Source organism: Chelonia mydas, chromosome 3 (assembly GCF_015237465.2).
Source record: "Chelonia mydas isolate rCheMyd1 chromosome 3, rCheMyd1.pri.v2, whole genome shotgun sequence".
In the NCBI taxonomy this organism is placed as follows: Eukaryota; Metazoa; Chordata; order Testudines; family Cheloniidae; genus Chelonia; species Chelonia mydas.
The window spans coordinates 153,565,937-153,589,887 of record NC_057851.1 but is presented as its reverse complement, the minus strand read 5'-3'; the positions used below and the strand labels follow the sequence as shown (position 1 = coordinate 153,589,887).

General features: G+C 41.9%; 1 protein-coding gene across 23 annotated transcripts in view; it reads right to left on the bottom strand.

The window, feature by feature from the left end:
- Positions 1-2,142: 2,142 nt before the first annotated feature.
- Positions 2,143-23,951, bottom strand: part of ENAH (ENAH actin regulator) — a 172,095-nt gene continuing 150,286 nt past the window's right edge. For 9 of the 23 annotated variants that reach the window (XM_043543574.1, XM_043543575.1, XM_037895635.2 and 6 more), the window contains 4 exons: positions 14,761-14,823; positions 9,301-9,379; positions 8,283-8,340; positions 2,143-3,510 (listed from right to left, as the gene is read on the bottom strand). In XM_043543574.1, the coding sequence (XP_043399509.1) occupies positions 3,473-3,510; positions 8,283-8,340; positions 9,301-9,379; positions 14,761-14,823 (238 nt within the window). In that variant the 3' untranslated portion in view covers positions 2,143-3,472. Of the gene's footprint in view, positions 3,511-8,282; positions 8,341-9,300; positions 9,380-14,760; positions 14,824-15,029; positions 15,060-23,951 lie in introns of all 23 variants that reach the window. The other 14 variants (XM_037895638.2, XM_037895644.2, XM_037895645.2 and 11 more) reach the window with 3 other exon arrangements.

Below are 23,951 nucleotides of genomic sequence, written 5' to 3'. Positions count from 1 at the left end.
CCTAAATGGAATAAAATGGAGAGTAGAGAAATGTTAGTCTCAAGGCTCGAATCCAACAAATAATATTTAAACAGTTACTTGGAGTACATGTTAAACTTGTCAGGCAAGATTTTTTCAGCCTTCTGCACAGCAATGTGAATCTTTAAGGGTGGGGTTTCTTTATTACTAGAGTTTAAATATTTTGTTACATGGGGAAACAGCAGAGAAAAGGTTGGGAAAGTTCAATCTAGATTTTTTTCTTGGACATAAGGGCAATAGCCTGTGCCGAGTCAGACCAATAAAGGGGATCAACAAAGCAAGACTGACAACAACTGTCTTGAATTTATGTACAATAGTTTTTCATTCATAATTTTCCAAACTCCCTTTGATAACATTCTTTGTAGAGCAAGCATTTAAAAAAAAATCCCTTGAAATTTATAAACAGAACAGCAATATGTAAACTATCAAGTGGTAAAATCATAGACTAAAAAGGTATTTTTTGCATTTCAGTAAGACCCATTTGGGAATTACAACAGAATCTTCTAGATTTACCATTTATCAAGCTCCGCAAATGAATGGTGGCAACATATATATATATTGCAATTTTATTTCATTCGCTCAAACAAAACAAAGTTAGCATGTAAGAAATTTAAAATGACACAAATATGGTAAAAATAGCAGAGAATGAACTGAAAAGAACTAAAAAGGAGATAAACCTAAATGCATGAAAATTCAACATTCATTAGTGTTTCATCTTCAGTTTTGATTGACACTTGATGCTTGAAAACTTTTTTAAACAATGAACTTGAAATCATGACAACTATCTGAAGAGATTTCAGCACCAGCACTAAGATTTATACATTCAGTTTGTTTGCAACTGACTTGTTAGCCACTTGTGTATAGCACAGATTTATCACAGATCAGATCACAGTGTTGAGGAAAGCAATACCTTCCTGGAATTAGAAAGGATCTCCTAAACTGTACTCAGTTTCAGACATCCACTGTACAAAAGCACAGAACCATCATAATATGGTTTTTAAAGAACTTAGTTCAACAGTGAGCAAAATAATCTTAGCTTCTGTAGTTCATTTTAGTTACGGAAATCTCTGGCAATGGCATAACTGTCAGTATGACAGCAAGTGGTTACAGTAAGCTTTAATTCAATCAAATTTTCTGGAAAGGACCAATTCAGCAACATGAGATTATGTAAAGTATGTATGTAGAAACAGCCAAAAAAAGACATCTGCTCTTCTTTCTTTTAAACAGAAATCATGTTAATTTTAGACCAAGGCACAAATGTTTAGTGCATAAACCAGGTTTCTTCCTCTCCCCCCTCCCCCGATCTGACAGTTTAATTGTTTATTACTACTTTGGACCACTTATTCCCATTACATTTCTAGCAGGCTACTCTTGAACTTCCTTAACAAACAAAATCAAACATGATTTCTGACAAGAATAAACTTCCTTAATGTTAAAATGTTTGCAAAAACAAAAGGTATCAAAGATGAAAATGCCTCCTTTTATTTTGAGCTTGCTGTAATTTGTTTAATGCCTTCACTAATGCATGAAGAAAGATGATCAGTTTTTGGAAAAATAATTATATACTGATTTAGGTAATATTTCCATTGTAGAACAATTTTACAATTCGAGTCTCTATAGAAACAGGAACATGTTTAAACTGGAGAAAAATTCCTTCATTCAAGCCTTTCAGAAGCAGAAAGTGCTGTTCAGAAGCTGATTTGCTTTGGTTTCCAGCACTTAGGAGCATATGCTATTTAAAACTTTTGTTCTATGAATGGAGCTAAGTAAGCTGTAACACGAACAATGCCTCCAAAACCACAGGTAATTTTTTTTCTAATCAGCAGTATAGAAAAGCAAATATGGCACTATTACAGCTCGGAAAAATTCAAGATGCAATGAAAAAGTGCAGATTTTGATCCACAATATTTTCAAAGCATTACGGATCTGGACTTGCAGGATTTTTATTCCACTGAATTTTATTAGTTTAAAATAGGATTTGCATATATGATTTGCATATATTGCGTGTGTGTGTATTTTAACACATTTTTAAACCATGGGAAAGTGTCATCTCCCCTGAAAAGTTCTCACGTTGTTCACTAAAGCTAATGCTGCCCCACTACTGTTCTTTTGCTTCCCTTTTTCTTTCTGCTGTGACCTTGTGCTCTAATGCTCCATCATAGCCCTTGCCCTTGTTTCCTCAGAGAGTCAAAAAGCAGCCTCAGAGAATACAGGAGCAGGTAATTGTTGTGCATCCTGTACTACCACAGGTGCATCACTGGTAATCGCTGATAAATTTAAATCGACTTGGATTTTGACCAAGTTAAGAAATGAAACAAAAGTGAGATGGGAGTTTTAGAACCATTATTGAATCGGAAATACAAATAACTCAAGAAATGATACCAAAAGGATTAAGTACCTGGTTCTGTTAACATGGTTACTGATAAAAGTCACAAAATTTTCCTCATTATTACACATGCATGTAATATGAGGAAAAATAGTGCAGAAATTAATAAAAATAGTTTTAAACCGAAACTATCGCCTTCCCCTCCCTCTGCCCCAACTCTTTTCCTTGGCATTAATTAAGCCTTAAAAATGAAAAAGGCTACTTAATATTTATGACATGCAATGTTTTTTGTTTCATTAAAAAGCTGATTGTGTTGTGTTAACCTTAGAAAAATGTCCACATGCATAAATCTTTTTTAAAAAAAAAAGCAGCCTGAAAATCTACTGTAAATCTACAACATACTAATGATTTACATTTGACCACTGGTTTCTATTATGTAGAAGTCTTAGATTTGGTAAAGCATTGTAACAATTTAGGAAGGCATCTACATCTCTGCTTGCTTTTTTGTTTACAAAATTGCATGAAGGCTAACTAGAGAGGCTTCCTATCATAAAATTCCAAAAACTTGATATACCCTCGCTTTCTAGGTGATACCGCCCTTTAAAGCATACATTTCTAATTATTTCATATTTTGTGATATGAACTTACATGTCTGCTCTTTGACGTTATTAATGGAAATATCAAATATGACCGGAAGACAAACCTGAGATACATTTGCAGTACAACAGGATAGCTTGCTAAATCCTTCATTAATAAAGAAAACCTCTCTGAAAAGCCTTCCCAAGCTTTTCTCCTTTTTTGTGTTAACAATGAATTCTGAAATATGTGCAATTTTATCTTGACATGAGAACATCTCAATGCACTGTGATCTTGTCTGACAAACGTGGGAATTTCTGCATAATCATTACAGTAACTTTTAAGACTCTTTTCCACCCTGCTGTAAAGGTCAGAAAAAAGCAGCAAACTAGGAAGGAAAAAGCATATCACCAGAGTGATGTGTCTGAAAGTTTTCAGAATGTCGTTTTCCCCTCCTTCCAAGTGTCTGTCTCCATTTTCTTCTAACAGCTCACAAAATGTAGTTGACTTTATACCAAGTGAAAGAGTCACATTGGCTTAGTCCTAGTCTTTCTATGCAGTATTTGACTTGCTCAGTTCTTGCCTGATTGCTGATTAGGGAAGAAAAAAGCATAAATTAACATTATATATCTTTAAAAAAAAATAGACTTGCCTAGACTGACACGTCTGTCCTTTGAACAAAAAGTTCATCCTACCAGAAGCCACCTTGTTAAAAATATAGTATACTGGACCTTAAGATTGTTTGACACCACGAAACAGAATTTAATTCTGACCCCAGATTACATCTTTTTTCTGGCATAAAATATTCTGATATTTGATACTTCAGTTTGTTTCTCTGTCTCCACCCACACTACTACCTTTTTAATGGAATGAACCACAACCAGTACACGTGTCAGGAGGAGGATGTGGGTTCTATACCGACTTCCGCCATATTGTTTAAGTGGTCGCAGTATGTAGCATAGGTGACAAAGCAAGCAAAAACGGGAAGAAAAAAGAGGAGAGGGAACTGCTATATTAATGCATACAATTATTCATCCCAGTATTGAAAAATCAGTGTGGACCATGAGTAATTTCAGGGGCAAGTTAATGATAGAAAGGGAAGAGAGATATCATTTGATTCATAAATATCTATAGAATCATTATTTCAATGGTGTCACCCGCTGCAGCATGAAGGGGGGGAGGGGGAGAAGGAGGAGGTCGTGTCACTGGCCCTTCCCCCACTACTTCCAACCTCTAGTTCCTCTGTTTTTTGGAAATTTTGATAATACAGTGTCATAGGAAACGGATTGCATTGGGTAACATTTAAAAGCCCTTTTCTCCCACAAACACAGTGGTACCAAACATTACAAACTTAGAACAATGATGTAGATACATATTTGAGAAAATGTTTAAAAGTCAACTTTTTTTTAATGCATGCATGTCAAACTTGCAGCCCTCACAAAGTTCAATTGTGGCCTTTGACTGACAGTACTGTGTTATTAGTTAATGCTCAGAACATGATACCTGATTAGTTTTTTTAGTGTTACAGATTACTATAAATGGAAGGAGTGCTTCAAGTTGATTTGCCATCATCTACAAAAAAGAAATGGTTCAGAGGTATTGATGATCAGTTTTGTTTATTATGCCAAAGGAGTTGTAATGAGGCACTGATTGAACATCAGCATCCAGCCAGAAATTACTGGAATCCATCTGCAAATAGTATGTACACATTTGCATATCATACTTTACATCATATAATTAATTACAATCCTTAAGTAATTTATTACAAAATCCTCATTTTTACTTTGGTTTTGATCATTTTAGGCATCAACCAGTAGCTGAATTTGTGGAGAATAATATCACAGAAGACTGGTTAAACACACAATGCTTGGTGGCACTTTACATGCTATAAGAAGTGAACCAATATAATAGAAGATTAGGGTTGGAAAAGACCTCAGGAGATCATCCAGTCTAACTCCACATCTTTACAGTGATATGTGAAACTGGCTCCTTTGTTGATGGCACTGGCATTCCTGAGGCCCCAGGTATTTTGCATAGTGACAATACTGTGAATCAAATTCTTAAAGGGAAAAAGTTGTGATATGCTATAAAAGAACACACCCAAGCACTTGTTGCCCTTAAAAAAATGCTACCTAGATGTCTTCTTTGGAAAGCATAAAGATGTGTTTGAAGTCATTTCCCAAAGGGAACAGGACTTACGAGACCTGTTCCCTGCATCCAGTGTGCATTCCACTCTCAATGACCTATTGTGCACAAAGGAGAGCTTCAATATCACAGAATGGGTCAAGCAAGTTGAAGAAGATGAGTCAGCGACAAAGCCAACTTTCGGGATGGTGCGGTGATACATTAAGATGGTTGAGTCTTTCCTGCTCTTTATTCCATCTGTCAGGACTGCTAATTGGAATTTGCACCTCACAGCACCAGAAGACTTAGTCAAATGCTTTTTTGCTTTAGATTTAGCCACCTATTCAGCGATGATTGCCTGGTATCTCGCTGAAATAAGAGGTGTAGAAAAGTCTGACCCTGATATACGAGATGAATTTCTAAAAGGAAATTGGGTTGTTTAAAGGTTGCCAGTTCCCTTCTGTTCAGTTGGTTCAGACAATGGCCCAGCACATGAAAAAGAGCAATGAAAGTCATTGGGGGAGTTGGTGGGCATAATAGCACCCACATGATCTTGTTTTTCCTGACAGGCCTAGAACTCGTGTTCACAAACTGCACACCCTGCAGGAAAAACACTCCAGCATGCAAAGAATTACTCAAAGAATTTTGTCATTGCATGGTGTAATGAAGCTGCTGCCTTGCATCGTTCTGTGGAGTTTCTTCGTAGTTCCCATGAGGAGGCTGACGCTACCATTATTTTGCATGCTATCAGTGCCACAGAAACAGGTGCTCTGGAGCTCTGGATTTTTGCACAAGACATAGGTGTTGTAGTGCTCTCTGTTTTAGTGCTTGCTGCTGGGGAACAGACTCACCATATATCCCCCAGCAATGTGTTCCTATCACTTGGACCACCAAAAGCCACCGCACTGCCAGGTTTCCATGCCCTTTCAGGATGTAACACTACTGCAAGGCCTTTGGCTGGAAAGACCAAATTATTTTATTGGAAGGCATTCGATTCAGCTAAGGCTCTCTCCCTCACTCTGAAGATGCTCAGCAGGGCTGACACAGTCACTGATGCGATCATAAATGCACTAGAGGAGTCCATATGCCAAATTCACCATTTGAAGACTAACATTGCAACACCTGCAGAGTTACAAAGGGTGGATGCTTTCCAAGAAGCAGACAAATGGAGAAAAACTGCCACTGACAAGAGGTGCATTTACACCTGCTCCTGAATCAATCCTTCAGCTAATCAAATGCTGGTATACAAAGGCCAGATGTTAACTGCCTTGTATAGAGATGTATGAGCGCGGCACAGACAAAGATCAGCCTGACAATGTGTGTAGCTGTTGTGCCCCCGATGGAGACAACACCAACAGTGACTTTGATGAATAAATGTTTTCAGTCCTACATGTCCAGGCTAACTTCCCTAGTATTAGCCAAGATCATTGTCATTTTTATGTAAGCAATGCAACCCTGTGTTAAACTATAATTAAAAAGGTGACTTTTAAACAGTTTCTTAAGCTTGTAGCTACATATGTATTCTAGAAGTGTCATGTTTTGTATCATTGTGTTAGTGGAAAAAGGGCTCTTGAATGATACCTAACTCTGTCCATTCCCAATGACAACGTATTATCAAAATTTCCACCAATCAGAGGACCTGGACCTCGGAGCTGAGGGAAGGGAGTGAGTCTCCCCTGCTATGCTGCAGAGGGTGACACCACTGAAATTATGATGGCAGATTTTATGAATCAAATGATATCTCCTTTATCTTTCTATCACTAACTTCTCCACAGAATGAGGTTTTCCTAAATTATGCTCCCAGACTACATACTATTTTCTCTATAATGTGAAAGTAGGCAACAATCACTCTGCTGAGGGCTGATTAACTTATTACTGGACACTTGGCAAACATACACAGATGCTGTGTAGTTTAAATGAAGCAACATCTATGCACTATGAGCCAGTCACTGACTGGCTTGGATAGAAAAGGGTTAATTTACACCTCTCCTCTCCAGGTCAGTCAGCTATTAGCACCTGCTGCATGGATACTGTTCCATTAACCTCCAGGTGCCTGCCTCCCCAGGACTCTGAGTGGCCCCTCTCCCAGCTGGCTTCCCTGTCCAGCACCTGGATAATGGCAGCAAAGCTCCATCTGGTTCAGGTACTGGCGCAACAGCTAGCCCCATGACAGCCAGGAGGAGGAACAGTGCTAGCTACCCCATTGACCATTAAGGTTTGGCCTCACCACCTCTCCATCATGACAGGGGGGCTGTAGGACTAAATTTAAACAAGCAGCTTTGTGACCTGGTGAATGGGGTCACAGCACCACTCAGGTTGTCTCTCCGTTATAACCCCCTGAATTGGGTCCTAGGTACATGGCTAAATTGCCTATTTCTTAATCAGGTCTTGACTCTGCTACTCTGATAATATTTATCATTAATCATTATAAAATATAGTGTCATCAGTACTGCCAACCCCAAATTTAAAACAAAAACTACGCCATCCTCCAAAAAAATTCTGAGCCTGGTTTTCAAATTATGAGATTAAAACAACAATTTTGGAGTTATCTGTCTTTTGTTTTTTTGAGCCTTTAGGGGTCATGTTTTCAAACTCTCCCAAAATGAAGAGGGTTAGAAATCTACTTATTTTAAAATGAAAGCCGTGATTAATGTAAAATCCCACTTTCTTGAATCACGTGATTAAGAAAAACACCAAATATCAAGAATTATGATAAAATGTTGAAAGCAGTCATTAGTATAAAGTGTCACAGGATAAATACTGACTGTTTTGAAATATGTGCCTCAACTGCTCTGGCTTTTATTTTAAGTGGTACATTATTATATGACAATCTTGCCTTTCCTAAACTAAAGCAAAATCATGAGATGGAAAACATCTGCAAGAAGGATCTTGCTCAATTTCTGCACCATCCATCCATCCACTTATAAAGACAGACATTGCTCAGCATCATTGCTCTATCCAAAAACCCTGCAGATAAGGTATAAAGTACCTGATTGTGCAAGAATCATCAAAACAATTAGGATAAGTTAGTTTTTCTTTTACTATGTGGTAATGAGAAAAGGAGTGGACATTAGAAAGAGCAGTTCTATCAGGAACTTGGCATTCTAGAATCCTCAGAATGTAGACAGAATCTTAAAAATAAGTTTCCATTTCTGATTCTTTTCAGCTTTAAGAAATGCTTATCCATTCCTTAAGACTCGGAAATCCAAAATATGTAGTGAATTAAGTTCATACTCACCATCAATGAGTTCTTCCTTTAATTTTGTTAATTCCTTTCTCATTTCATCTAAAATATCCTATGGTATCAGAATATAAGTAATAATAAATCAGTGTGGTTTAAACTTTCAGGTAAGAAAAAAATGAAAGTAATTCTAATTTTTGTTCATTTTGAAACATCTCAAACTTATATTCCAGTCTGTATCGGTATCTTCAGAATTCACCCTTAAACTCCCTTACTATTAGTAAGTAATAAATATCCTTTTTTAAAAATATGCTGCCAAAATCGTATAATTGATTTCTATGGTACTTATCCCACCTGAGGTGGGAGGTATGTGAGTTACAAAGATTTATCACACAAATTTCGTGTTTTCTCACCACAAGTGGTGGCAATTTATGTAAAACTAGCAAGCATAGCTAGAACTATAATTGCCCTGCAGATAACATGTGAAAATCCAAAAACAAACAAAAAGAGAACCTAGACCAACAAATTATTCTCAGTTACACAGATAAAAAGTAGAATCTGACAGTAGTGCTATCATAATGCCCCCTCATCTCTCTGTCTTCTTTCCTATTGCTGATTTGATATTTTAGATGATTGTCTGAAAATGCATTTAAATCCAGAGTGTGAAGGAATACAATTCTTGTGAAAATGTACTTTTCAACTTAGCATCATCGATAATCATTGAGAACAACAAAGAACCATCCAAAGGACTGCTGTCTTGCTAAAACTTTACCATTCTCCTCAATTGTTATTAAGATGGTACACTTTTTTGTTATAGCTGAAAATATTAAATCAAACACAATAATCATTATCAGTTAAAACAATCTTGAGACTATATTCCTGACTTTGCTATATGTCATTGCAAAATTATAGCTAGTAGAAAGTATTTGACCAGATATAAAAAAAAACTATCCTGGATTTAGGTTTGAAACTAGGCAAAGGTTAAAGTTTGGTATTTAATCAAGAACTGTTGAAAGTCTTTAAAAGTTCTGCTATTACCTATTCTGAAAAGGTTTCTATTGAAGATACTATATACCTGCTTCAATCTGTCATAGTCTAGCCCTTCTGACTGTACTCCATTGGCACTGGTTTGCCCAGATGGTGTAGATTTTGGTCTGTAGAACATAAAAAAGAATCAATGTATTACAGGTCTCTAATTACTGTACTGTATGTAGACTTATTACAAAGCAGACATCCCCCCCCCCCCCAAAAAAAAAATTAATACGTTTTGTTAATAGTTACTGTCTTCCAAGATTGTGATAAAAAAATTAGAATGAAAAGAGGATTTATATAAAGATGTAGGCAGCCCCAGAGACACCAAAGCTGTACATACAGAATGGAAACCACCAGTAAAGGGCATTTTCCTGACATGGAAATATTAACTATTACATTAATATATAATGACAAGGTGGGTGAGGTAATATCTTTTATTGAACCAATTTCTGTTAGCAAAAGTAACAAGCTTTTGAAGTACGCAGAGCTGTTCTTCAGGTTAACAGGTACAACACTGCAAACAAATAATATATAATGAATTATTAGTTCAAAACAGGAACAATTGAAGAAGCAGAACTATTTTTGTCAGTGATATCTTATTTTCTCCTCCTAGAGCACCTGAGAAAGGAAGAGCATCTCCTCTGAATTTATCTTGTAAACCCTTTATATATTTTTCTTTTTTAGTTTAACTTCTTACTCATTAAAAAGGGACTTATGTCACAATGACCTTTCCCCTCTGATTAAAGAAGGCAGTATGCTGACCCTGCTACAATGTAATACATGGTGTGCCTCCAAAAAGAATGCTGGATTGATCTATTCAAAACATGCTTGCAAACTGTGTGAACCAGATGATTTGAACATTTACAGAAATTACTAGTTTGGAAGTTGTAACACATTTCTGATGCATGTAATCTTTTTCCTTTAAATCACCAACAAATTTGTTTGCAGAAGACTATGCCTCATTTTAAAAATGTTCTGCATGCAGAGCTAACATTCTTAAGTAAACAAGCTACACAGGAGGTTTTCAATAAGATCTCCACATTTGTATTTTCTGCCCTCTTCCATCCATGTAGTGTACATTGCTCACACTTGGGAACATAGATACTTGCTGCAGATATCTCCATGTCTCAGGAAATGTTTGCCTGATGGGCTGGTGTGGTACATTCAAGGGATGAAAGTTTTGAAAATAAAATCCAACCACCTTCCTTGAAAATTATGCATTAACTTTCCCTGGATTCCTGGACACTTTTGAGACTTGATAGAAATTCCTGTGTAGTAGCATACCCAGGATCTCAGGCCTTGCAATAAATTGGCTCACATGCGCCTTGATTTAGGTAGGCTACACATGCCTTGGAGAGTTCAGTAGACTCTGTATACGACCCTCAGAGTGGCATGGGAGAGAGGGGTAGATGCCTGAAGCAGCCATCCCCTGCCCTCCTCTCTACCTGTGCTGCTACCCAGAATGGTCCGCTCCTCTTGTCTAGTTTATCTGGTGAGTATTTTAAATAAAATTGTGGCCACTCTGCCAAAGATTCCTGATGTTTGTCTCTCTTCACATTTACCCCACAACATTGAACAACTTAAGCATTCATGTTCAGTTTTGGTGTATTAATTACTTTTGAAATCCTTTTTTCTTCTAACACCTTGCCTCTGCATCATTCTGGGACCATTTTTTTAAACCACAGGCTTCTGTTTGCAGCGTGATTAAGTTTACAGTTGATTTCAAAATTTGTTTTCTTTATGTTAGAATTAACCTGGTATTATGGTAAAGAATCTCTCTAGTGGGGTAGGAGGAAGCAGGTTATCTTTCACTGTCTGTCTGACTGCACTGCTCTGAATAGAAAGGTAGAGCGAGGCTGCAGTTTTTGGCTTTGGAACTTTTACATAAGAGAAACACTTAAAAAAATTGTGTTTCTCCTAGCTTTTGTCATCCCAAGATGAAGCTTTATTTACTGAAACAAGGGACGTCTGTGACTGGGAGCAGAAGCCAGTGTGGGGGGACAGCTCAGCAACGAATGTCCCCTCCCATGCAGTATATATAACATGGCCTCAGTTCTTCCCACAGCTCCATAAACACAAAGCAGAAAATTTAAGAGTCATTAAAAATAAATTGATAAAGAGAAGTGGGGGCTTGTCATATCTCCCTCCTTTTAATGTCTTCTCTTCCTTCCTTCGCCTTACCATCTAGCTAATCCCTTTACATTTAGCCAAACTCAGGAAAGCTGTATCCCTCCCCCCACGCCCGCAACCTCCACAGAAACGAACGGAAAAATATCATGGAACTAATACAATGCTCGCAATCCATCATTATTTTCATGGTGTATCCTTTTTCCTTACAGCCTAAACAGAAAAGGCAGACAAAGGGTAAATTCTCTGGGACATGGACTGTCTATTACACTATGTTTTTACAATGCTTAGAACAGTGGGTCCCATTCCTGGTTAACCTCTAAGTGCTACCTAAGTTGATAGAAATCTCTCTGGAAAATATTTCTAACAGCAGGAGAAAAACTTTGTCACTTCCCACCCCAGCTTTTCAGTTGGACTGGTACTGTACACTCAGCTACCAGATAAGCTTTTTCCGATATTACAGAAACTTTTCTAACTGGTGTGATTCCAGACAGAACATGGGCTTTCCCCTGCACTATATTCTAGGCTTGTGGTATATGCAAAAGGATATTAATTGAAAAACAAATCTGAGATACAAGAGTTAAGATTTTTTTCCAACCAATTTATAAAAGCCTATCTGAAAAACTTGACACCCAAAATACACGTTTATGCCCATAGTATAATCCTGGAGAGGAAACACTTGAAACTAATATGCCTGAGGGTTTGTCTACACTAGAAATGCTACAGCAACACAACTGCAGCTGCATTGTTGTAGCGTCATTACAGTTATGGAAGGGGTTCTTTTGTCACTGTAGTAAATTCACCTCTGCAAGATGTGGTAGCTAGGTTGATGGAAGAATTCTTCCATCGACCTACAGGTGTCTGTACCAGAGCTTAGGTTGGTTTAACTACACTGCACAGGGTATGAAATTTTTCACAGCTCTAAGTGATGTAGTTAAGATGACCTAGCTGCAATGTAGAATAGCCCTGAGGCTGTTCACCTTTTCTAGAAAGCAAAATCCTCACTGCAGATTGAAGAATCCAGTATTTTATTTTAGTAGTTTCATGGGTAATATGAAGGAAAAATACCTTCTCAAATGATCTGAATCAGAGCAAATTGAAATAAAAGTTGATCCAAGGATTTTAAACTAAACTGGGAGCCAATAAGAAGTTAGAATATGTGGAAAGTTAAATAATTGTACAGTGGAAGTAACTGAAAACTACAGTTCACCTTGCACCCCACAGAACTACTACACAGTTTGTGCTAATGCTATGAAGCCAAGTCACAGTTCGAAGTCTGTTGTATAATCTTTAGATACTGAACTCTACTATATTTCCAGATTAAAAAAACTCCTTGTTTGAAACTTACTGTTTCACCACAAATCTGCAAATATTGTTGAAAATGAACACAGAAGCTGGTAACTAAATGTCTGAGGGACACATTTTGCTAACAGAATGTAAGCATTATTTTTGTTTTCACACAGGTAGTTTTCCATATACCAAGAGTTCTTCTATACACGCCATTAATGTCCCGTCAGTCCCTGAGGATTTCCATCAAGTCTCATTTAACTGTTCCCACTCTCAGTGTCTTGATTTATGACTAAAAACCCTGAGTGGGAAAATGGGAGCTACTCTTCCAGAGACCAATAGTGTGGTTGCTGACTAATGACAATAGGAACAAAGTACATACAAACACAGACTGCTTATGGTTTAGAACTTTAAAAAACATTGCCAGTGTTTGCACTCCTATTCACGTTTCCTGTCAACATTACAATCATAATTTGTCTGAGAATTGGATAGGAAAGGGTCTATAGACAAACCTAAATTCTGCTACTCAGGGTGAAGACATATTAAAGAAAGTATTAAAATTATATGCTTTTCCTTCATGGACGCCTTGGTCTCTTGCAATAAAGGAATTTTGTTCTATCAACCCCATCAACTCTAATTTCCTTCGGAATTTGATATTTTTAAAAATTTCAGTCAAATCTAAAGTTTCTGCTTACAGTATTTGGTACTCTTCATTTCTCACAGCTGCACTTGAAGGTGGCTACTGATACTGCCAAGAGAAACTACTATCTAATGAAAACACAGCCTCCAAAACATCTCAACCATGAAGTCCTGAGATTGCTACTGAGCTCTCCCATGTGGCGATTCATAGCATTACCAACCAAGACTGTGAGCCAACTATAATACGCAATAAGAGAACTTGATTTAAACATGCAAGATAAAGATTTGACTCTTGCTAACATGCAAAATACCACCACCAAAGATAATTAGATAATGGGGGAACTTTTCATACAAAAGAATAGGTAGTCACCACAGTGTTTGCTTTCATGAAAAAGACATTAGCAAAAACAATTTTTAAAAAGTTGAGAAGTTTGTCAGTAATTTTCTAGATTGTATCACACTTTTTTTTTTTTTTTTGAGTGCAAACTATTTAAATCCTGTACCATTTTGTCCAGAATTATATTTAGTCTTTTTTAAGTACTTTCTTAAGGCACTTTCTTTAAAAACAATTTAACCCTTTGAACACTGGCATTTTAAAAACTGCTAAATTAGTTGCTTTGGATGCCAGATGCATAGTTTCACCCCCCCCCAAAGGTTTAAAATATGCTCAGAATTACACAATCACAATTCTGCAATTGTCTTTGCAACATAAACATGTTAATATGTTGAATGATCAGGGTATGCATTTAACATGTCCTTTCTTATAAAGAAGGATCTTTTAGACATTTATGTTAGACAAAATCTATTCAGTGAGCAGATCACTGTTACTGTATGATGAACAGCTACTATTCTTTTAGCTGGGGATACCAGTTGTGAAATACAGTTTGGGATGAAATACATTCTCGGGAAGTTAGTAGCTAGATGATTCTATGTGCCAATCTTACTACTTTGAAAAACCGTAGCTTCTCAGGCCTGGTCTACACTAGAGAGGGGGATCGATCTAAGTTACAGAACTTCAGTTACGTGAATAACATAGCTGAAGTCGACGTACTTAGACTTACTCACCATGGTGTCTTCACTGCGGTGAGTCGACTGCTGCTGCTCCCGTCAACTCTGCCTGCGCCTCTCGTGGCGGTGGAGTACAGGAGTCAACGGGAGAGCGCTCGGAGGTCGATTTATCGCATCTAGATTAGATGCGATAAATCGACCCCTGCTGGATCGATCGCTGCCCGCTGTTCCAGCGGGTAGTATAGACATACCCTCGGGGGGGGGGGGGGGGGGGGGGGGGGGGGGGGGGGGGGGGGGGGGGGAGCTCAGAAAGAAAAAGGTTGAGAACCCCTGCTTTATATCATTTGTGTTTGTGGTGATTACCGATCCATGTAGAAAAAGCACAGCCCTGTTCTGTCAAGTTGATTAATTAAAAAAATCTCAAATCCTAACAGGATGATACCTGTTTAATGAATCATAGGACCTGTTTTCAGAAACAATCAGATTTTTCCACGGAGACTCCCGTCTATGAAGGGGGAAAAACACTAACTTAGGCTATATTAGAGCTAGGTTATATGCAGTTTTAGAAAATGAGTTATATTATAGTTTAATTACTATACAAATTAAATCCTGAACACTAAAGGAAAGGATACTTAAGTCGTTTAGAAGCCTAATTTTAAATAGGATAAGTAGGTATTTTATTTATTTTGCACATTTACTATGAATACCAACCTCCCTGTTGAGTCTCCTTGCTTAGTTATTCTGAAAAGAAAAAATCCTGCTTTACTTGTCAATTTTTCAGACATGTCCAACAATCCTCATATGCAACTTGTGTCTTCTCTAAATATATTAGAGGGAGATTTCAGCAGGGCTTAGCCGGAAGGAGACTCCTACTACCTGTAAATTGAGCTTTGGTGACAAAGCATTAAACAGTCTGGACCAAGGTACTCTAAGCAGCCATGCTCACTGACTAACTAGGGACAGAAAGGCCTTTACAAAGACAGTTCTCAGCATACGTCTTTGCTAAGGAACAGACATCAAGCTTTCAGTGGCTTGTAAGGTATGAAAGGACCTTCTTGTGGCAACCTTAACACATATTCTATTGAAGCTTTTCCCCCTCAACTCATGAAGCATCCACGGCCAACGTTGATGGGGGAAGAGGGTCTTGGCCATGGATGCTTCATGGGCTGAGGGGATAAAGTAAGACCTTTATCCGCTTGGATCTGCTGTTACTAGAAAAAATAACTTTTTTGGATACCTTTCCAGGTGACAAATATGGAGTCCTTGTTTGACTGGATGAGTTCTACATAAATACAACTAAAAGGCTCTGACTCATTCAAACTATGTCAAAATCTCTCCTTGGAGGATTTAGAAGATGGGCAAAATCTTGGTGGGGCAGTTTCCTGCTATGAAAGAAGACTCAGACTTGTGAATAAATACTTGGAAACAGCTTTATTCTTACAGAAGGTCATAAAACATTCTTAACAGGAGATGGCAGCTCTCTGGCTCATCTGCCTGAAGTAATCATGATGATAAAGGCTTTTTAAAAAGAAGATGGTGCAAAAGTTATGACTATAGGGGCAGGTGGAAGAGGAGGTTATTTAACTGGAGGTTCTTCTAGATGTGTGGTCCCTATCTGTATTCCACTGAGGGTTTACACATGTACACCATGAGCCTGGAGTCAGAGAATTTAAAAGTAGTAGTGTCTGTTGGTCTGTGCACATGCCCTCAACTTGCCTCATGGTTTCGTCCAAGGTTATAAAGGGAGGAGCGGACTGACTGTGTCTCCAATTCCTTCTCCACTGCAAATCAACAGAACTGCAACAGAGGAGAAGGAGGGAAGAAAGACTACAGATAGGGACCACACACCTCAAAAAACCTCCAGTTACAGATAAGTAACCTCTTCCTCTTTGAGTGATAGTCCCTATTGTATTCCATTGAGGGCAACCAGCAAGCAGTACTTAAGTTGGAAGAGGGCGCAAGTATGTAGATGGGAGAGATGAGTGGAGGACAGCTGCACTGAAAGAGGCATCTGCCACTGAGTCTTGCACCAAGGTAGGGGTAGGCAAAATTTTTGGCCCCAGGGCCACATTGGGTACAGAAATTGTATGGAGGGCCGGGCAGGGAAAGCTGGGGGAGCCTATGCCTCCCCAAACAGCAAGGCGTGGCCTGGCCCCTATCCAGCCTCCCAGAACCCCCACCCTCATCCAACCCCCCCTGCTCCCCACCCCTGACTGCCCACCAGGACTCCCACATCCTATCCAAACACCCCTGCTCTCTGCCCCCTGACCATCCCCCTGGGACGCCCATCCCCTATCCAATCCCCCCTGCTCCCCACCCCCTGACGCCCCCTTAGGCCCCCCGACCCCTATCCAACCCTCCCCCTGCTTTCCCCGCCCCACATTACCTGTGGAGTGGGGGAAAGCGGGGGCTCAGTCCTTTCGCTGTGCATTTCCCCTGCTCCTTTGGCTGCTCTCCCTGGCAGTCGGGCAGGGCTCGGTCCCTGTCTGGACTTGGCTGCTGGGGACAGGGGCCAAGCAAACTTGGGGCTGAGGGGGCCCTGGCTTGCTCTGCCCCTGTTCTCGGCAGCAGGGCCCAGGCCCCTTAACCTCCCCACTGCAACCTCCCCTGCTCAAATTTCCCCCTGTTCCCCACCCCCTAACCGCGCCACCCTGGAGCACCAGGTCTGGTGGTGCTGTAGCCGTACCGCCTGGCCGGAGCTGCAGCCACGCTGCCCAGGCTCTGGGGGAACTGTGACTGCGAGGGAGGGAGGGAAGGGGCCAGAAGCTATCCTCCACCTCACTGCACTGCCGGGGAGTTGGGCTGGCACCTCCTCAAGCCTGTCCTGACCCCGTTCCCTGGCAGGAGCTCTGAGGCCAGAGAATAGGGTCCTGCGAGCCGGATGTGGCCTGTGGGCTGTAGTTTGCCCCCCTCTGCACCAAGGCATAATGAGTAGCGAAGGTGTGAACCAAATTCCATGTGGCCACTCTACATATATCCTGAAGTGGCATGTCATAGAGGGAGGCCATGGTTGCAGCATGGGCTCTTGCTGAGTGGGTCCACACATTGAGGGTGGCTGCTGCCCCTTATCTCTTTCAGTTATTGCAATAAACAGAGCTCTCCTGATCGGTTTTGTCCTGTGTAAGTAGAAAGCTAAGGCCCTACAGACACCTAGGGAGTGGAGTCTGTTACTCTTCCAAAGCAAGCAATTTCGGGAAGAAAACAGGTAAGTGGGTAGGTTGATTAATGTGAAATTGTGAGACTACCACCTTTGACAGAAGTTTGGAATGCAGAGGCGAGGATATTTTTATCAGTACAGAACGTCATGAAAGGAGAGCCTGCCATCATGGCCCCAGGTTCGCCAACTCTTCCTGCTGACATGATAACCACCAAGAAGGCGACTTTCAGGGAAAGGAGAGACGGTGAACAATGCCAGCAGATCAAAGGGTGGTTTTATTAACATAGATAGGATCAAGTTGAGATCCCATTGGGGACCAACGGGTTGTACAGGTGAAAAGATTCTAATGAGGCCCTTCCAAAACAGATGAGTAAAGATGGAATGCCCCTCCACCAGGGAGCAAAAGGCACTAATTGCTGATAGGTGGACTTTGATACAACTAAGGGCAAGACCCCATGCCTTCAAGGACAAGAGGCAGTCTAGGAGGAGGGGAATCCCCACCATTTCTGGGGAAAGTCCTTTGTGTTCTGCCCAGCAGGTGAAGTGTGTCCACTTGGCTTGGTCACCACGCCTAGTGGAGTCCTTCCTGCTGCTGCAAAAGATATTTTGTACTTGTGATGAACACGCCCATTCTAGATAAGATGCCCGTCCAAATACCAAGCTCTGAGGTGAAGTGCTGTGGACCGAGATGGCTGATGCTGCCATTGTATTGTGTCAGTAGATCAGGCAGGGGAATTGGTGGGCATGGATACATGTGAAGGAGGTTGGGAAAACAAAACTGTCTGGACCAGTTCAGGGTGATCAGGATGACCGTCGCTTTGTCCAGTTTTATTTTGGGCAGTACCCACAGTAGGAGCGGGAGAGGAGGGAAGGCGTAATTGAATTGATCAGACTGGGGAGGATGAGGGCATCGCTCTGAGAGTGCTGCCCCAGAACCCTCTTGAGCAATATACACTGCATTTTCTGTTCACTGAGAACACAAAGAGGTCTCTGATCGGAGTTCCCCACCAGTTGAAGATGGCCCATAGTACATCGTCATGGAGTTCACGCTGGTGATCAATCACGAACTGTCTGCTGAGTGAGTCCGCAATCACATTCAGTGTCCCTGGGAGACAGGCTGCAGACAAGATGATCTTGTTGATGCGCCAGTTCCAAAAGGTGACTGCTTCTAAGAGCAGAGCCAGCAACCTCGCACCCCCTTGTTTGTTGATGTAGGAACACCATTGTGGTATTGTCCAGTATGAGGAGACTATGATAGGAATGAATGATGGGGAGAAAGGCCTGGAATGCCTTTCTTGCAGCTCAGAGATTCAGAATGTTGATGTACATTCTGGATTCCCGAGAGGTCCACATTCCCTGAGTCATGTGTCCATCCATATGTGCTCCTCAGGCTAGAAGGGAGGAGTCTGTGATAATAGTCTTTTCCAGGAATGGGGGCAGAAAGGGAACTACTACACAGACCTGACAAGGTTCCTTCCACCTCTGGAGGGATGAGAATACCTTGGGGGGAAATGTGAGCCTGAGGTCCATGGTGTGATGAATTGGCAAGCAAACTTTCTGGAGCCACATTTGGAGGCAACGAAGGTGAAGACGAGCAAAGGTGGTGACGTACATATACAAGGCCATGTGACCCAGCAGGGAGAGGCATGTCCTGGCTGTGACTGACAAACTGTCGGTTACACAAGTTATGAGTTCTTGCACAGTCTGGAATCTTGCCCTGTGGTAGGTAGGCTCAAATCATGACTGAGTTGATGGTGGCCCTATGAAGTCTAGGCATTGTGCAGGTTTAAAGGTGTACTTTTCAGTATTGATACTGACCTCAAGAGAGGAAAGGAGGCCCAGCAACATAGAGGTTGAGGCCCAAGCTTCTTGTCTGGACTGTGCTGCCAGGAGCCAATTGTCGAGATACGGGAATACAAGGACCTCACGTCGTCTTATGTGGACTGCCATCTTGGTGAACACACTGGGAGGCATGGTGAAAACTCTAATGGAAATGTTCTGCATCAACTATAAACCTCAGGAACTGTCTGTGGTTTGGATGAACGTCTATGTGAAAGTAGGTGTCCCGCATATTGAGAACCTTAAACCACATGCCTTTTTCTAATGAAGGGATGACTGCTGCTAATGTAACCATCTGAAACTTTGGTTTTCGAATGAACCGATTGAGAAGACGAAGGTCCAGGATAGGCCTCCATCAGCCCTTTTTCTTGGGTATGCAGAAGTAAGCTGAATATATGTTTCATGATATTCTGGAGGAATAAGCTCTGTTGCTCCACATTGTAGTAAGGAGCATACCTCTTAGGTGATGATGCTGTTGTGAGAGTGGTCAATGGAAAGGGATTGGGATGGGGGCTGTGGATGATGTAGCATGCTGAACTTGATGGTATAGACATGATGAATGATATTTGGCACCAATTTGTCCATTGTTATTGCACTCCAAGCTGGAAAGAAGAGTGCTGGACAACCCCTGAAGGGGATGGAGTGCTCTTATGACAGTAAGCATTATAGTTGGAGTTCTTCTCTAGGAGTTCTTCAGAAATATCATTTCTGTGGTGGTTGTGTCTGGGAGGAGGAAGACTGCGAAGGTGGTCCCGGAGGGGGCAATCTGAGAGCTTTCTGACTCTTGCATGGTGAGGGCCTCTGATGGAAGAGCTGCATGGTCCTTAGTATTGTGGAGGTGGGCAATGGAACTGGCACTTTGGTGCAGGCATGGAAATGCCCAGGGAAGGCAGAGTAGCTCTAGAATCCTTGAGAGTGTGTAGGGAATCATCTGTTTTTTTGGTTAAAAAGATGGGATTCTTCGAAAGGGAGGTCTTCAATGGTATTTTGTTCCTCCCTGGGGAAACCAAAGGTGTTGAGCCATGACATCTGTCGCATAACTATACCCGTGGCCATGGACCATGAAGAAGGATCCACTGCATCCATAGCGGATTGAAGCTAAGTCCTCACCACCAGTTTACCCTCGTCTATGATCACTTGGAAATGGGCCCGATCTGGCTGTGGTAGTTTTTCAGCAAATTCGTCCAGTTCATAGTAGTTTAGGAAATCACATTTGGTGAGCAATGCCTGGTAGTTTGAGATTCTGAACTGAAGACTTGCCGATAAGAATACCTTACAGTCCAATCTCTTTCCCTCCTTATCTGATGGAGTGGAGCATGGATACTTCCTTGGAATACTCCATCACCACTTGGACCACAAGACAGGGAGAGAAGTATGAAAACGGAAACTCAAACCCCTTAGCAGGCACGTAATACCGCTTCTCAGCCCCTTTGTGCGTAGATCTACATGTGGCCTGTGTGCGCCAAATTGTCCTGGCAGGCTCAAGTATAGTCACTGATGGGTAGCACTACTCTACCCAGTGCTGATGAATGAAGGATATGCAGGAGCTGGTGTTGGTTATCCTGTACCTCCTCTGGTAGATTTGAAGCTCCCCTGCAACCCTCTTTAGGAGATCCTGAAACTGGAAGAAGTTATCGGGGGTGAAAGGGATGCCAAAGCAACTGCTGCATTCGGAGAGGAAGACGGAAATCTGCTCTGTCGATACCATTGGAACTGGGCTAAGCGGTTCTTCCTCTCTCACCAGTTCTGAGCATCTGCTGGAAGGTGCATTGGACAGGAAAATTGGAGAGATCTCCCTTGCTGAACATGTGGGTCAGATGGCTGGTATTGTGGCTAAGATCCCCAATATGGCTAGTATGATGGATCCTTAGGGTGTTTTGGAGGATGCCTTGGTGTGGGAAACCAATGGCTCCGAGGCAGCTGCAGCTGAGGATAGTGCCACAGTGCAGATGGCTTCCTGTAGTAGTCCTGGTGGCGGTATGTGATGGATGGACCCTGACCCTCATCTGACTCAACTGAAGATGAGAACTTGGAGACACGTTCCATAGGCGGTGCCACCACAACTGGCAGAAGTGTGTGTACAACTAGAGTGGGAGATGAATGATGACCAAGAAGGAAGGCGGGCAGGAGGCACGGATTTTAAAGCTGGGGATCTGCAGCATAGTCCAGTATCTGCACATGAATATGGTGGGGGGAGGGGGAGTTGGAGACAAAAACAGGCCCCCAAACAAACTATTCTATTCAATATACTAGAAACTACCTAAAGACAACAATAAAAATCTGTAAAAATTAACTATATAAAAGGTTGCTTGAGAAAGTGCATCACAAGCAAATGGACACTAATTGTTCCAACCTGGACCATGCGGCAGTGAGACAGAACTGGAGATGCAGTCGGTCTGCCTCGCCCTTTATCACTTTGGATAAAACCATGAGGCCAGTTCAGGGTGCATGTGCAGACCAACTGACACTTCTATTTTTAAATTCTCTAGCTCTGTATGCACGGTGCGCCAGATGCATGGTGCACATGTGTAAACCCTCAGCGTAATACAGTAGGTACCATCACTCAAAGAACACCAAAGATTTTAAAACCAAGTTTAGATTCTACAGATGGACCACAAGGTTAAACTTGGTTTCAGACAAGATACAGCACTAACAAAACATCTCATATAGAAATGAACTTGTGTTATGAACTTTTCCATTTTCCTTCTGATTGCTCCAAGAATGGAAATTTATCCTTGAAGGATGGTTGGTCATTGGTTATGAAAGCATGTGTCCCAGAGACCATTGTTTAAAATAGCAGTTCCCAAACTGTGGGTCAGGAACCCAAAGTGGGTCACAACACCTTTGAATGTGGTCACCATGGCTGTCTTAGACTTGCTGAAGCCTGAGACCCACTGCCCAGGGCCAAAGCCAAAGCAGGACTCAGGTTGCAGGCCCACTGCCTGCTGAAGCCCTTGATCTTCAGCTTTGTCCCCCCCCACCCAGGGCAGTGGGGCTTGGGTGGGCTCAGGCTTCGGTCCCCCTGCTGAGGTTGTGAAGTCATTTTTGTTGTCAGAAGGGGATCGCGGTGCAATGAAGTTTGAGAGCCCCTGGTTTAAAATATGGTGGAATGCCTTCTGGATTCCAAAATAGAATCCCTCATACAAATAGCATTTTGTGACTAAAATCTCCCGCAACTGCCAGGCTGTCAGTTGTAAGCTGGACAGACCTGGTGAAAAAGAGGTCTCTGTTGCAGCACATACTGCCTGATGTGGAAAGACACAGGCAAATAAGGCAGCCATCTGACCAGGCTAGGTTAGTGTGGCATCATATGGCACAGCACTTAACTTCAGATATTATTTGCATTAGAAGTGACAGAAAACAAAGCACTTGTCCTGTAGTAGGAACAGAGAAGTCAACTGCTAGAGCCTGCCTAGTTCTTGGAAATTAGAAAAAAGATGCTAACAAGCTGATTGTGCTTGGTGCTGCTTTTATTTTCAAGCACAAGATCCATGGGGATGAGAATATTTTTCTAGTGACAGAAATGTGGCATTCAGCGACAGCAGGAGTGGGCAAACTTTTTGGCCCAAGGGCCACATCTGGATGGAGAAATTGCTTGCAGGGACAGGGCAGGGGGTTGGAGTGCGGGGACGGAGTGCGGGAGGGGGTGCAGTGTGCAGGAAGGGGCTCTGGGCAAGGGGTTGGGGCAGAGGAGGGGGCTCAGGGAAGGGGGTTAGGGTGCACGAGTGGTGTGGAGTGCAGGAGGGGGCTCAGATCAGGGGGTTGAGGTGCAGGAGGGGTGCAGGATGCGGCAGGTGGCTCAGGGCAGGAGGTTGGGGTGCAGGAGAGGTGTGGGGTGCGGCAGAGGGCTCAGGGCGGGGAGTTGGGGTGCAGGAGGGGTGCGTGGCGCAGGCAACCGGCTTAGGGAAGGGAGTTGGGGGGCGGGATGCAGGAGGAGTTCAGGCTTGTGTTTCCCTCGTTTGTGGGTACCTCCCCCGAAGGTCCCATTGGCCGTGGTACCTCGTTCCTGGTCAATGGGAGCTTTGGGGGAGGTACCCACAGGCAAGAGCAGCGTGCGGAGCTCTCTGCCCTCCCCACCTCCACAGGCTGCAGGGACATGGTGTGGCCGCTTCCTGGAGCGGCGCGGAGCCTGCGGTGGTGGCAATCCCACGGGCTGGATCCAAAGCCCCGAGGGGCCAGATCCGGCCCGCAGGCCGTAGTTTGCCCACCCCTGAACTAAGGGATGTATGTTTGATTATTTTTTCCCCCCTCTCTGTGTAGTTATCACCCTACTGTCCTTTCAAATTTTAACAACAAGAGTCTCTCATTATATTTGAAAGAGAACATTTTCCTCAGGGTTAAATCGAGAATCTGGCTGTCTTTTTTTTAGATCCTCACAAGGTATTTCTCAAGGGAAAAAAAAATTATGTTAGACTAACTAAGAAATTTCTCAATCAGAGTTCCTCAGCACACTTGTATGCAGGACATACAGGCTCATATATTGAACAATTCCTTGTTTTTTACCTTATGGACAAATATACGCATTTTAGGATCTTTATGGGAGCATTAGTTAACCAATTTATCCCAAAAGGTGGAATGGCTATCCTGGCCATTTCTCTGTCAGCTCTGTTATCTAACTAGGCACTGACGTTCTGTCT